The sequence below is a fragment of the Schistocerca piceifrons genome, chromosome 6 (assembly GCF_021461385.2).
Source record: "Schistocerca piceifrons isolate TAMUIC-IGC-003096 chromosome 6, iqSchPice1.1, whole genome shotgun sequence".
Taxonomy (NCBI): Eukaryota; Metazoa; Arthropoda; class Insecta; order Orthoptera; family Acrididae; genus Schistocerca; species Schistocerca piceifrons.
In genome coordinates this window covers 346,046,847-346,061,671 of record NC_060143.1, presented here as the reverse complement: position 1 = coordinate 346,061,671, position 14,825 = coordinate 346,046,847, and the positions used below count along the sequence as shown (strand labels likewise).

Genomic DNA, 14,825 nt, shown 5'->3' with positions numbered 1-14,825 from the left:
ATGGCTCGATCACCACATCTCTTTATACTACATGTTTAAATTGGAGGCAATAATTCCTCTGGCCTGCTAACTAATTTGTTCGCCAGTTTAAAGGGATAAACAGCTCTGCATGCAAACCAAACTACGGTCACAAAACCTGTGTTTTACTGCAGCATGATAAACCTCATAAAAAAAAGAAAAAATGAAACCAATAGCATCCAATTAGAAGATCAGAGTAAGTTTTTGGAGCTAGTTATTTCACCTCAATATCTTTGAGTAATAACATGAAACCCTATGAAATGGGATCAACACTTTAAATCAACAGTGAGGAAAGACATTCCGATTTGCTAGAAGGGTTCTGGGCTGTCTCATATCTGCAAAAGCCAGATGAAAAGACTAACACAGCTGGTCATAAAGTACAAGTGCACCATTTTGCCTCCTTATCAACTAAGCATGATACAAATACTCACAGAACTTATGAAAATCTTTGGGAGAAAGGTGATAATGTTCTCCGAGAGATCTTTCATGCAGAGAAGAACCAGTATTCAAGGAAAGGAGTGCAGTAATTCTAGTGCTCCAATACCACACCTCACTAAAAGACCAACAACAAATAAGATAACAGGTATTTGTCCTCGTACTGAATTATATACCCATGAAGTACCTCCTGCCATACAATGTACAGTGGTTTGTAGGTATTCGTGTAATATAACATTAACAGTTGAAATGTAATGCATTACAATCATACTTCATAGTCCCAATCAAGCAAGTTTTTGCTAAATTTCTACAAAACAATATGAAATTTTTAGCTTCTGTAAACAAAATCTCTTGCCAACTAAAAGTTTTCAAACCTCCCACATACTGAGATTTCAAGAAATGGAAGTACTGAGTTATTTGCTATTTCCACATATTAAAACAGGCAATCCATTGGTCAAAGGGATGAACTTCAGTAGGATATTGCAGATTACAGTCAACACATTGGGCCACGGTTGAGAATGATGCTCCACTGCACAAGAAGGCGAAGTGGGACAAAACCAAATCCTTACAGGCTAACCCACAGTATATTGTAGTACCAGAAGTGCCAAAATGACAGTAAATTAATTCAGCTAGTTTAAAGATTTCAAGGTTGGCAAGACATAATAAACAACGTAAAGTGAGAAAGAGAGGATTTTTTTCCGACCCACAGCCATGTGGTCACGCATGTATAGGAGTGCAGTTTATCAGCTTTACTTTAGTAAGAAATGGCTCAAAAACTATAACTGTCAGCCAATAAAATTTGTAGAAATAAACTAAAAATCCATATTCAAGCAGAAACAAAAGTTTAAAAAAGAGATTGGAAGAAACTTTTGAATAAAAGTACATGCTGACACACAATAACAAAGAGAAAAACACAACTAAATGTAATATTTCGTAATTTACCTGCATCATTCCCTGCTGGCCTTGCTCCGGAAGCATAAGTGGATCCCTCTCTTCCTGTGGCTGTGAATTAGAAGAGAGGCTTTCCATACCAGTGGAGGATACATCTGCCCAAGAAAAATTAGAATTGGTATGGTGACTGTCTTCATTAACAAGGCTTGGTGGGCCTTCTCTACAGTTCGAATTTTCTTCGGAAACAGTGTCACGATGGCTGTCACCACTATTTGTTGCGTCACCATCACAATGTTGTGAAAGGTGCTGCTCTCCATCAGGTAAGTTTGGTGAGGTACTAGGAAAATCTGGAGAACATGACTGTGTATGGTCAACCAGTGCCCCATTATTTACTTGTACCATATTAGGAGAAAATGATCCTTCTGGTGGTACAAAATCGTCAGTTTCGGCCTCGTTGGACTCTTCGGTAGTGTTCCGTGTGGATGTGTCCTGCGCTGTCCCTCCCTCCTCAGGACTCGCAGTTTCACTGCGAGGCTGTTGTGGTTCTTCTTGTGCCTGTTCAGCTCCTGAGCCTTGCTCAGGAGCAGGCACGTCTTCCCCTGGCCCCTCCACACCTGTGGGTGTTCAAATATTATAAGCTAAATAAAGGAAAATAATATTGTACACGAGCAGTATTCTGTTCATACTACAGCAGTAATAATATAAGCGGTAATTACATTAATAATGATATTCATATGGCAATGTGAGCAGAGGATAAACTTTCAACAATGCATTTGTTGGTAGCAGAAAACAAAATTATTGAACCAGTACACAAAGAATTACACGTACCACTTTTTCATCGTCTCAGAAGAACTTTCAAGAAAGATAATGGCATACATTATCTAAAACCACACTATATTACCGAGCAAGGTGGCACAGTGGTTAGCACACTGGATTCACAATCGGAAGAACAACAGTTCAAACCCACACCCTGCCATCCTGATTTATTTTTCCGTGATCTCCCTGAATTGCTTCAGGCAAATGCCGAGGTGGCTCCTTCGAAAGGGCATGGCCAATTTCCTTCCCTAATCCAACGGGACTGATGACCTCGCTGTTTGCCCCCTCCCCCAATGTAATCATACCATATTTCAAAAAGCTATTTCATCAAATTGCATGAAACTTTCCCAAACCTTAATTCACAATTACGCTCTGAGAATGAACAACAAACAGATTTCACGTTATACCAGTACCAATATTTACCTGACACTGAATGTTTCTCCACTTCCTGGCTTGAAGGCTCCTGCTCCGTCTTTATGCGCTCAAGTGGACCACCGTTTAAAGCAAAGCATTCACCTGGACCTAAGAGAACTGTCCTTGGGGTGACAACTTCAAATGAACGCTCCTTGTTCCCAGATTCAGCAGAAAGCTTTAATGTAAGTTTAAGTGGAGAGTTCTTGCTTTTGATCTTTGGAACAATGTAGGAGCTGACGCTCTTTACAGCAGCTGGTTTACGTGGCGTGGTGACTGCTTTCCTTGAAACACTCCTCCTAAAATCTGAGCGACCCAGACGCTCTACCACTATAGATGGTGTACTGACATGTCTTAAAAGATGCTGCTCAAACTGGTAACGAGACTTGAAGTCCGTATAATTACATGCACGGCAGTAGAAACGACCAACACACTGTTCTTCTGCAGTATCTTCTCCCTCACTTACTCCACTGTCAGTGAACTGGTCTGAAGCAGCAACATCTGCAAAAAATTATTTTGTTGTTGTTAATAATCAATGAAAATGAGATACTGAACATGTGTAATTACAATTAAAATAAATATTACATTTTATATTATTTTAAGTATAAAGAAAAAGTGTGTGTGTGTGTGTGTGTGTGTGTGTGTGTGTGTGTGTGTGTGCGCGCGCGCGCACGCACATAAACAACTTCAGTCACCTGTTTCATAACTTTTTTACAGTTATTTTGGTTTTTTGGGCACACTGATGCACCAACATAAACAGCATGAACTACATAAAGATAAAAAACTATTTACATAAAACCCAGAACAGCATTCTATACAGTTTAACTTCATTGTGCTTGTATATTAACACAGAAATGTTAAGCATACATAACGTTGGAAGTATAATGAAACCACTTTGCATTGTTTGACCATTTCACAGAGCATATATATATATATATATATATATATATATATATATATATATATATATATATATATATATATATATATATATATATATATATATATATATATATATATAGCCTACTCCAATGTTTCAGATTGTCACCTATCTACAGAAGTGGACGTTTTTTTGTTTCAAGAGGTTGTTTTCCCCCGAAGAGTGACTTTCTCAACGTTAACACTGTACATGCCACATACGAAAGTGTTCACTTATCTTCCCAATGAAACTACGCACTGTGTACATGATAATCCCTGAAAAAGCAGCTAAGTATTTATTTTTAAATAATGATTTGAATACAATACCCTTACACATTCTAAACATAAGTGATCAATCCAACAAAGCTACGTTCATGCGAGCCATTGTCAGTCTGCTACGTGAACATTTTTCCTTCTGTTTCACCACAAATTAATTATTGATAATGCCGAGTATCGTACTGCAATCTTCGTGATTTTCACTGAATGTTTGACTCTGTTTATAGCTATAAATGAATCTCCGTTGGACTGTTCGGGACAATTCGAATTAAAAAACAAAACAAGCTTTTAACCAGAAATAAACTACGATGATACCTCGTTAATCACTATTTCACTCGACTTCTACAACGTAAACTACTCACCAGTTTTTGATGCTGCAGGTATGTTCATGGCAAGCCTCCTACAACAGTAAAAAATATATTAGAGAGATGATTGCATACTCACCAACTCGATAAGTATAATAAAGCACAGTAAACATTTCAAAAGAAGGCTAATTAAACAATCACCCGTTGCCATCTTGACTGTATAAACATGATCATTATTCCTAAATCGAAGCACTGCCTACATTTCTCTTGTGCCGGCATTTGAAGCAGCACTGTTACACACGTATACAACTACCACGTTCACTTCGGCACTGCGGCCGTCAACACTCATCTGGATCAGTTACCAATTGTTTACGTCAACAAATTCCTTATACAAGCCCAAACATCGTTCCTCAACTTACGCACGTCAATCATAAAGATGTAACAAACATGGTGGTTACATTCTTCCAATGGCGTTAATCTATGGAATAGCTATCTATTCTTAACATCGGAAGTTGCGAATGGTATATCTTCCGACAGTCGAACAACTTCATGAACAAACTACGAACGCTTTAACATGACAAAAAATAATAAAAAATGCGGGAAATATGAATATATGGAAAACTTACCACGTGACACCAAAACCATTTCCACATCGAAGCGCAAGAAATAAATTTGTAGTAATATGTACTAAAACGTTCACACCGTAGTTAAAGAACTGACAACACTGTAAGTCTTACGTCACCGCTTCAGGATTAGTGTTTGTTAACGAGTGCTTAAGTAAGTACCTTGACTGATGAGTCACCGCCCACTACCACTTTCCACATACACTGAACTTATCCGCTCCTGTTCCTGAGTGTGTACTCCCATGAACCGTGGTGTACTGTGAAATGCGGCTGCAGCATGGGCTGCGGAGAGGGGGAAGTGAAAATGGTCTCTGCCTGTAAGGCCGAGATTGGCGTCACAGGCGCACCAAACACAGCCGTAGGAGCGGTAGCCAGAACCCGACTGAAGCCGAACGCCGCCATGTGCCGAGCGAACCCGAACCAAGCAGGATTTGTTGAAGACTTGGCAACAGCAGCAGCAGAGCGCCAGTTCTCTACTCCCCCCACCAGATGCACTCGTGGGTATACAGACCAAGGGAAACAGCTGTTAGTTAGCCATGAATAATTTCCAGACGACAGAAACGGAAGAGCGTTTACATAACACACATGTTGTTTTTCCTATAAGCTGCAACGAAGAGGACATCGGAAGACAAAAAGTGAGCTGAGGAACGAACTTCGTATCCCATTGCCAAATGGCAAATAATACGGCTGATTAAGCACAGCAGCACACGCGTGTGTTCCATTTACAAGAACGAGTTGGTGTTCTGATTAAGACTTCTATAACGGCAAGGACTGCCCTCAAATTACATTTCAGTCATTCTAATTTAAGTTTTCTATATCTTTTTCTAAATCTGCGCAGTCGAAAGGCAGACTTAACGAGTTGTGTCCGACTTATTCTACCATTCTTGCCTAAGCCGAGTTGGAGTTCCGTATCTAATGATTTCGACAGCGTCGAAAGATTATTCTCCCTGACTCTCTTGATTCGATTACTGTACATGAAACGATTCGAGGTTTTGATTAGGTAACTAAATACTGTGTGCATACTATGACGACTGTTCCTGACCGATATTGTTCTCACGTTTTACGGAAGAAATAAATGACATCAAGATAAATATTCAGAACCAAACTTATCTTTATTTGTGTATTACAAAGTTTACTAGCATCGCAACAAGAGTCACCGAAATGGAACGAAATGTCCTTACGATTTTCCATGAGGTCGTTCCACAGTAGTCACACAAGTCAAAGCCTCCTCTGTTGTTTTCCATGTCCTTTCTGCACATACCATCTCGTTCTCCCGTTTACGCGTAAATATTGACACCTCTGTCTGCGCCACCCTCCCCCCTCGCGCCTGCTCCCACGATAACTACCGTAATTATAAACATCACTTTCAGTTTCTCGTGGACTTGGCAAGTTGCCCGTCCGCTTCCCTCCCCTCCCGCCAGCCTATCAACTACCTCCCCTCGCTCATAATAGAAGGGATACCGGTTGCTAGGCAACCACTAACGAGATTCTACTGCCGCTCAGCGCATAAACGTACCAAGCGCCTCCGCCCAACGTTGCTTCAATGTAGCAGACGCATAAAGATATAATGAAACAGCGCCCAATAAAGAGAGAGCTGTCACTGCACTGGCGCAATAGATATGAGTTTTTGGTCTCGTTGACAGAGGTTCTTTCTTTCATTGGAAAACATTGAGTGGATTAATTAGTCCGATACCGGCAGTGCTTGGTTTTGCACTTGGAGGAACGTGATCGTGATCGGCAGGGTTCAAAGACACCCGTTAAGGGGAACCGGAATCTGGACATGGAGCCGTGCAACATGGCAGGTCTCTTCTTTCTCTTGCCTCCCTAATTTTAGAAACAAGTAATAAATACTAGCGATGAGCAGGAGACACAAGAAGAATGGCGTATTTCGTTCTGTAGATCTATCGACCATCGACGGTGTACATCTAAAGCTATACCAATCGGATCACTGTAAAATATGTGGCGAAATGCACCTTATACCATATAACGTAATAAGATTCTGTTCCATTCCATTGATGGATAGAATTTGGATGAATGCAGGAGCTATATTTCGTGCTTTTTATGCATTTGCCAGTGATGAATGGCATTTGACAGTGTAGGAATTACATTTAGTAACATTATTTTGACTATGCCTGCAGTGGTATAAATGATTTTTTCACGAGATGGCGAGCACCTTTGTTATGCATCTGCGAGTTACTTTTTTAACTGTACATGCAGTGCTATAAAATAATTTTTCGTGACATGGCAGACAACTTTTTTATGCATCTGCAAGTTAATTTTTTTTTCTTCATTCCTTTGACAATCTCCAGAATGTCAAACAAACCTTTGCTGTCCTTTGTTGTGTATGATGTTCTACATGCCCCACTAGTAAAAACTTGGATAGCACTGTACAAAAGTTTACGCAATTTCGTTTGTAAATGAAGAGTAGTTTTATAGTATCGTACCAACGGAAAGTTCATAATTTTTGTGTTTTTCACATTTTCTATGGTTGGCTGGGGCTGGAGGTCAAACTGTAAAATAACTCAGAAAAATCATAGTGATAGAGGAAGAAAAATCTCCTACAAAATAAAAAAATTGGATGCTATGACTGGAGCACCACACACCAAAAACAAGGAAGGTAACACTAACTGATCAATAGAACTGTAGTACTGGTACCATCACATTGCAAATTCATGAACTGAACCATCATATACAACACCATACAAAGAATATGAACTACATTAAAGTAGAAAGATGCAACAATTAGCAACTTCAAAATTTGCACAAATAGAAAAGAAACCAACATAGACTTCACGGAGAGTACAAGCAGCTCCCTATTATTTAGCAAAATATTTTTTATTGTGCAGCCAATGAAAGAGAAGAGGTACAAGATAAAAAATATTGAATACAATGTAATCACACGTTAGTCTACAACTACAGCAGATTTACAACAACTTAGGAGTCATCAAAAAGAAAATAACATTTAAATATTGTACCAAAACATTAAATACATAGCAACAAAAAACTTGAAGAGCTTCTTAGTGAAATACAACCAGATGCATTATGCTTTATAGACTATATGCTAAATGAAGCAGAACTTTGCAATCTAATAATAAGAGACTGTGATCTGACTACTTATTTCTGCTGACTAAAATATAAAGGTACAGATGTTGTGCAAACTAAAATATAAAGGTACAGCTGTTGCTATATACAAGAAGAAGATTGATAGTGTACAGGATACTGAATACTGGAAATATATAAATCTTCCAGCATGCATCAGAAAAGATTCTGAAATTACTGGAATAATGAGTGAAGTACTAACAACTTTCTGATTACACATGTCACCAGGTGGTAACGTAGCAACATTTCTGAAAAAGGTAACGAAATTATTACTGAAGTTTACAACAAAGGATGTAACAAGTGGAGACTACAACACAGATATGGGTAAGGAATCAAAACACAAAAAATAATTAAAAGAAATATTATTACAGTGTAATATAAAAAAATAAGAAATGTACCTGCAAGAATGACTGATTAGAGTCAGACTGTCATTTAACATTATCACTAATACTGAAAATAGTGAATGTGAAGCAAAAGTTCTGTAAGCAGCAATCTCTGACCATCAAGGGTAATGATACATATCTACAAAAACAGAAGCTCAAAAGCAGAAATAAAGCGAGATACGAGAGAAGTCAAGATCGTAAATCTAAAAAACACAAACATTTTAAAAATAACGTTGAGGAAAGAAGATAGGACTGAAACAATGCAAGCACAAAGCATGAATGAGATGTATGATCCCTTTATTAACACACTAATACATCACTTCAATTCAGTCTATCCCAAAATGACCTATCAAATAGAGTAAGGTCTCAACTGGCAATGGATTACCAAATAAATAATTGAACTCAGGATTAGAGTGAAGGAACTCTAACAGGGAACATGGGAGACATATAAACAGTACCAGAAATCAGGCAATCAATAACATAAGCAAAAGTCAGTTCAATAAATGCAGCCATACAAATTCAAACCACAAAAGTGAAACACAATGACACACAATGACACTTGAAGATGTAGCCAAAAGAGTTTATGTACCTGAATTTTATTAAGTGATAACTGAAAACATTACAACTACAGACAGAACAAGCATTTCACCTCACCTGGGCAGCCATCCTACCCAATGCTCTTGGAACCAGTAATAGAACTCAAGAAATAATTCAGAAATTAAAATCCGTGACGTCTGCTGGAGATAATGAAATATGAAATCATCTAATAAAATATGTGAATGAAGAAATAATTGAATCTCTTTTGCATATAGCAGACAGCCCATTCAGGGAAGGAGTATTTTCATAAAAATTAAAAATAAGAAAAGTAGTATCAATAAGAAATGTGACAAAGATAACATGAATAACCACAAACCATTATCTTCAATCTTTGATTTCTCAAAACTACTAGAAATGCTCGTGTATAGTAAGATGGCCACATTTCTCAAGAAAAATAAGATTCTGATTCCAGCAGAACATGGTTTCCAAAAAGGAAACTCTATAGAAGTCACTACCTCAAGTCTAACAGAATCTGTTATAGATGCATTAGACAAAGGAAACTCTGTATCTGCTGTGTTTCCTGATTTGTTTAAAGCTTTGGACACAGTCATCCATACAGCACTAACTGAAAAACTATGGCACATGTAGACTTACTGTGCAATGGATAAAATAATATGTTGGTAACAGAAAGCGATATGTGACAGAATCTGGATGCAGATCTGATATCAGAAATATGAAGTGCAGTGTACTCCAAGAGTCTGTACTTAGCCCACTTCTGTTCAACCTATATATATATTTGTATTATGAAGAAAGGCCATTAGGGCCATTTTGAGCTAAAAACCAGAGTAATGCAGAACTGCCCTCTGTACTCTAAAAATATTGACTTCTCTAGCCATGTACATATATTGAACTATAATTCATTAACCAAAGGCAGTATATTACCAGAAAAATTGCAGTTGCTCATTCATATGACTACAAGAAATAAAGGTCGGTGAGAAGTATACCACATAGACTGCAAACTGCTGAAAAAGGCCCTCGATATTCGGTTGTATGACTGGTAAAGCATCTTTTTAAGAGTCTACAGGATAGTATGAGGGAAAGGACTTTGCAAACCTTATAAAGGATTATATGATGGAAAAAGAATTTTATATTGCAGAAGAATATCTGTATAAGGGATAAGGAAAGCTGTTATTACTTGTAAGAATGTGCTGTGAATCAATTGAAAATATTGTAGTATGATGTGTGTAAACAACTTGTAGTTTGTGGTTTTATATTGTAATAGATAGGCTAAATATTTTAAGATTTTAGGCCAAGTTGACCTCTTATATATTACAAGCACAGATTCTCTACATAATGTAATCAAATGAGGCCAAGTTGACCTCTTATATATTACAAGCACAGATTCTCTACATAATGTAATCAAATGGGACCAAATAAAAATCAATCAATCAGTCCATCAATCAATCAGTCAATCAATCAATTACATTTCATCATAAATTGTATGAACAGAATCATCTGGGCAAAAATTTGGTTCTGCCAGAAACACAAATGGTGATTCTTTCATTTAGGCCTGTATATACACTCCTGGAAATGGAAAAAAGAACACATTGACACCGGTGTGTCAGACCCACCATACCTGCTCCGGACACTGCGAGAGGGCTGTACAAGCAATGATCACACGCACGGCACAGCGGACACACCAGGAACCGCGGTGTTGGCCGTCGAATGGCGCTAGCTGTGCAGCATTTGTGCACCGCCGCCGTCAGTGTCAGCCAGTTTGCCGTGGCATATGGAGCTCCATCGCAGTCTTTAACACTGGTAGCATGCCGCGACAGCGTGGACGTGAACCGTATGTGTAGTTGACGGACTTTGAGCGAGGGCGTATAGTGGGCATGCGGGAGGCCGGGTGGACGTACCGCCGAATTGCTCAACACGTGGGGCGTGAGGTCTCCACAGTACATCGATGTTGTCGCCAGTGGTCGGCGGAAGGTGCACGTGCCCGTCGACCTGGGACAGGACCGCAGCAACGCACGGATGCACGCCAAGACCGTAGGATCCTACGCAGTGCCATAGGGGACCGCACCGCCACTTCCCAGCAAATTAGGGACACTGTTGCTCCTGGGGTATCGGCGAGGACCATTCGCAACCTTCTCCATGAAGCTGGGTTACGGTCCCGCACACCGTTAGGCCGTCTTCCGCTCACGCCCCAACATCGTGCAGCCCGCCTCCAGTGGTGTCGCGACAGGCGTGAATGGAGGGACGAATGGAGACGTGTCGTCTTCAGCGATGAGAGTCGCTTCTGCCTTGGTGCCAATGATGGTCGTATGCGTGTTTGGCGCCGTGCAGGTGAGCGCCACAATCAGGACTGCATACGACCGAGGCACACAGGGCCAACACCCGGCATCATGGTGTGGGGAGCGATCTCCTACACTGGCCGTACACCACTGCTGATCGTCGAGGGGACACTGAATAGTGCACGGTACATCCAAACCGTCATCGAACCCATCGTTCTACCATTCCTAGACCGGCAAGGGAACTTGCTGTTCCAACAGGACAATGCACGTCCGCATGTATCTCGTGCCACCCAACGTGCTCTAGAAGGTGTAAGTCAACTACCCTGGCCAGCAAGATCTCTGAATCTGTCCCCCATTGAGCATGTTTGGGACTGGATGAAGCGTCGTCTCACGCGGTCTGCACGTCCAGCACGAACGCTGGGCCAACTGAGGCGCCAGGTGGAAATGGCATGGCAAGCCGTTCCACAGGACTACATCCAGCATCTCTACGATCGTCTCCATGGGAGAATAGCAGCCTGCATTGCTGCGAAAGGTGGATATACACTGTACTAGTGCCGACATTGTGCATGCTCTGTTGCCTGTGTCTATCTGCCTGTGGTTCTGTCAGTGTGATCATGTGATGTATCTGACCCCAGGAATGTGTCAATAAAGTTTCCCCTTCCTGGGACAATGAATTCACGGTGTTCTTATTTCAGTTTCTAGGAGTGTAGTATCTCCTGCTATTAATAAACCTGTAGTAGATAATTACGCATAAGGAGATGACACCGATGAAGATAGAAACGACGAGCATTTCTGAAGCACCATATTTTTTAGTGATTGACTGTAGATCTGAAGATACTGGAGGTATTTTCCCAGTAGTTGGAGAAAGAAGACCACCAATCTCTCTCCACTATGTCCAGATGGTTCCCAGAAATTCAGATCAGTGACTTCAGCTTTCAGAGAACTTCTTCTTAGGATGTCTTCATGTAAGTTACATTGAAAAGAGTGTGGCTGTAATACATTGTACACTATTGAGGCTATTTCCTTTTGATTTGGTTCAGGTAATTGTGTTTTTTCCTAGGTATATTTCATTACACCTGCACTAATTGGGACAGCTTAAAAACAGCAAGTTGTAATCAGAGTATTTTGTACTACATGCAGATATATTTCTGTGCCACTCAAATTTTAAAATTCCGAAATCACTAAAATTCAAGACTTGCCATCTTAAACAAAGTAATACTGTAAAGGTATTTCTTCTAACTCCAGTAAATGTGATGATTCAAAGAAATCATGGAAATTCTGAAATTTTAATGTTTGTGATAATACCTTTACTATGTAGGCCTCTGTGGATAATGTCCTTAATGAAAGTTATTCACTTGAAGCATGTGGCAGCAAACAGTTTAAATTTCATTCACTAATTTTGCAAAGTATCTTCAGCTATGAATCAAAATCAAACTCTCAATGTATTATCAATGTGTTTGCAATGAGTGTTTCATTCAATATTCACCTTTCATTAAATTGTCAGTAATGAGATGGTTAATAATTTTGCAAATATTAATGTGTCCCACAGAACTGCTAGTAGGAAACATACACTCACATTGGAAATAACAACAACAATGGAATGAACTAATTAATACAACACCAATCATGAAATATAAAACTTAATGTGATTATGAAGCTAAAATCTTGAAAAATTATTTAAAAGGAGAGTGTTAGTGTTCATACCTGTGTTAATAAGGGGAGATTGATGGGCGAAAATACAGGTGGTGAGGCAAACATGGATACATTCTAGTATTTGCTCAAAATATCTTGTCTTCAAGAGCTACACTACTGTTCTAAAGTGCCGCCCACTCTTGATTGCACGATTGCAATGATGTTCTTTTGTCATTTACACATCTTCTATCAGAAATGTACATGTATTTACTTTTTTGGGGGGGTGCCTTGCTACAATGCCTAGCAGGAATGTGATCTCATACTGCCAATTATTGCCTCAGAAGTGTTCTGTGTTAACTGAGGTTTGGCGTTTGGTAACTATGGCCTGCTGAAAGTATTGCAGAATTTTTTAAATTTTCTTCCTACTGTGCATACATGCATTTACTGCCATGGTGAAAACTCATGAATTAACCCCAAGAAAGAAAAATGGCACTGAGGTTCTAAACAAGGAAAGCTTAAACAATACTAAAACTGCAAAGAGATTCAATAGTTTGAGATCAGCTGTTAGTCGAAATCTGCAGAAGCTGATGGCCAAAGGACATATGGAAAATTTACCATGAAGTTTGAACCCACGCATTTCTTTGTCCCGAGAGAACAGAATACTTTGATTAAGCCAGAAAAACAAGACTGCTACTTCAGTTGAACTGGCAAAAGCATGGCAAGAGGCAATGGGAGTTAATTCTAGCTCATCAGTTGTTAGGAAAAGATTCTGTGTAATGGGAATGAAGGCTAGAGTTGGCAAGACAAGCAATTTTTTTTAGTGCTGAAATGAGGAAAAAGGTTCTTGCATGGGCCAGACTGCACTTAAGCTGGACAAAGAGCAGTGGAGAGTTCTGGGATTTTCAGATGGAATCCCATTTTCCATGCAGAGTGAAAGACTACAGCTCATTAGCTGTGAACCCAATAAAAGGACAGACCCTGACAACCTTATGCAAACCATGAAACATGCTCCATCAGTAATGGTGTGGAGAGCAATGATATACCAAGGTGTTGGAAGGTTGTACTTTGTTCAGGGAATAATTAACAGTGATTCGGCACCCAGTGATATGCACTGCGTCTGATGTTGTCCCAAATGTCCAGTGGGTTTTCCAACTGGTTGGTTGGTTGTTTCGGAGATGGAGACCAGACAGCGAGGTCATCGGTCTCATCGGATTAGGGAAGGAACGGGAAGGAAGTCGGCCATGCCCTTTGAAAGGAACCGTCTCGGCATTTGCCTGGAGCGATTGAGGGAAATCACGGAAAACCTAAATCAGGATGGCCGGACGCGGGATTGAACCATCGTCCTCCTGAGTGCGAGTCCAATGTCTAACCACTGCGCCACCTCGCTCGGTTTTCCAACTGGATCTGGCTCCATGTCGCACATGAAAAAGGTGAGTTTTGGTTATTTTATCTTTGTAGTACAATTTCCAGGCTTGCTGCTGTAACATATCAGCCAACTCTATGATTTCGGATTCGTTCTGTCATGAGTAAACTGAGTATCAGAGAACTTCCATGGCCACGAAATTCGCTAGATCTTAATCAAATTGAGAATTTGTGGTAACTGGTTGGGAAAGAGGTTCAGAAGAAGAAGGCTACAACAAAATAGGAGCAGTTGGAGGTGACATGGCATGCCACTGCACAGACATGAACATCCTATTGGTATATTTCCTCGAATTAAAATATTAGAAACAATTTGTCCTTCATCATAATGTTCACTCTCACTTGTAGGCTATCCTTCTTTAATAAATATTTTAAATTTGAAAGACTAATGGGTTTTTTGAAGTCCTGTATCAAAATTCCCAGGGAATTTAGAACAGTAGTGTATATGTATTTGTCAGACACTAAAGGAGTTAAACCAATTTACGAAAAAAACTTGTCTCTGATGTAGACGAGTTGTGGTTAATTTAATATACTATCACAGTCTACTGACTTAGAAGGAAATATGTAATATTTTCTGCATAAATAGACATTAAAAATCCATAGAGCACTTTGGTCTGGAGTTTAGCTACTTTGACTACAAATCCAAACTACTGAGGCGCTGATTCAGTCTCAACCATTACATATTTCTTGAATAATATGTGTCATTGTGTGTGAAAACTTGTGATACAAGGAGTGACCCACATTCTGTCAACAGCCTTGTCAAAAGAA

The 14,825-nt window shown here is 39.7% G+C and overlaps 1 protein-coding gene across 5 annotated transcripts in view; it reads right to left on the bottom strand.

The window, feature by feature from the left end:
* The window catches only part of LOC124802506 (histone acetyltransferase KAT6A-like), a 60,817-nt gene extending 55,692 nt beyond the window's left edge, over nucleotides 1–5,125 (bottom strand). For 3 of the 5 annotated variants that reach the window (XM_047263331.1, XM_047263335.1, XM_047263334.1), the window contains exons 1-4: nucleotides 4,697–5,125; nucleotides 4,128–4,165; nucleotides 2,584–3,072; nucleotides 1,396–1,958 (exon numbers count right to left, since the gene is read on the bottom strand). In XM_047263331.1, the coding sequence (XP_047119287.1) occupies nucleotides 1,396–1,958; nucleotides 2,584–3,072; nucleotides 4,128–4,155 (1,080 nt within the window). In that variant the 5' untranslated portion in view covers nucleotides 4,156–4,165; nucleotides 4,697–5,125. Of the gene's footprint in view, nucleotides 1–1,395; nucleotides 1,959–2,583; nucleotides 3,073–4,127; nucleotides 4,166–4,271; nucleotides 4,561–4,696 lie in introns of those variants that run through there. The other 2 variants (XM_047263333.1, XM_047263332.1) reach the window with 2 other exon arrangements.
* Between the last annotated feature and the right edge of the window lie 9,700 nt (nucleotides 5,126–14,825).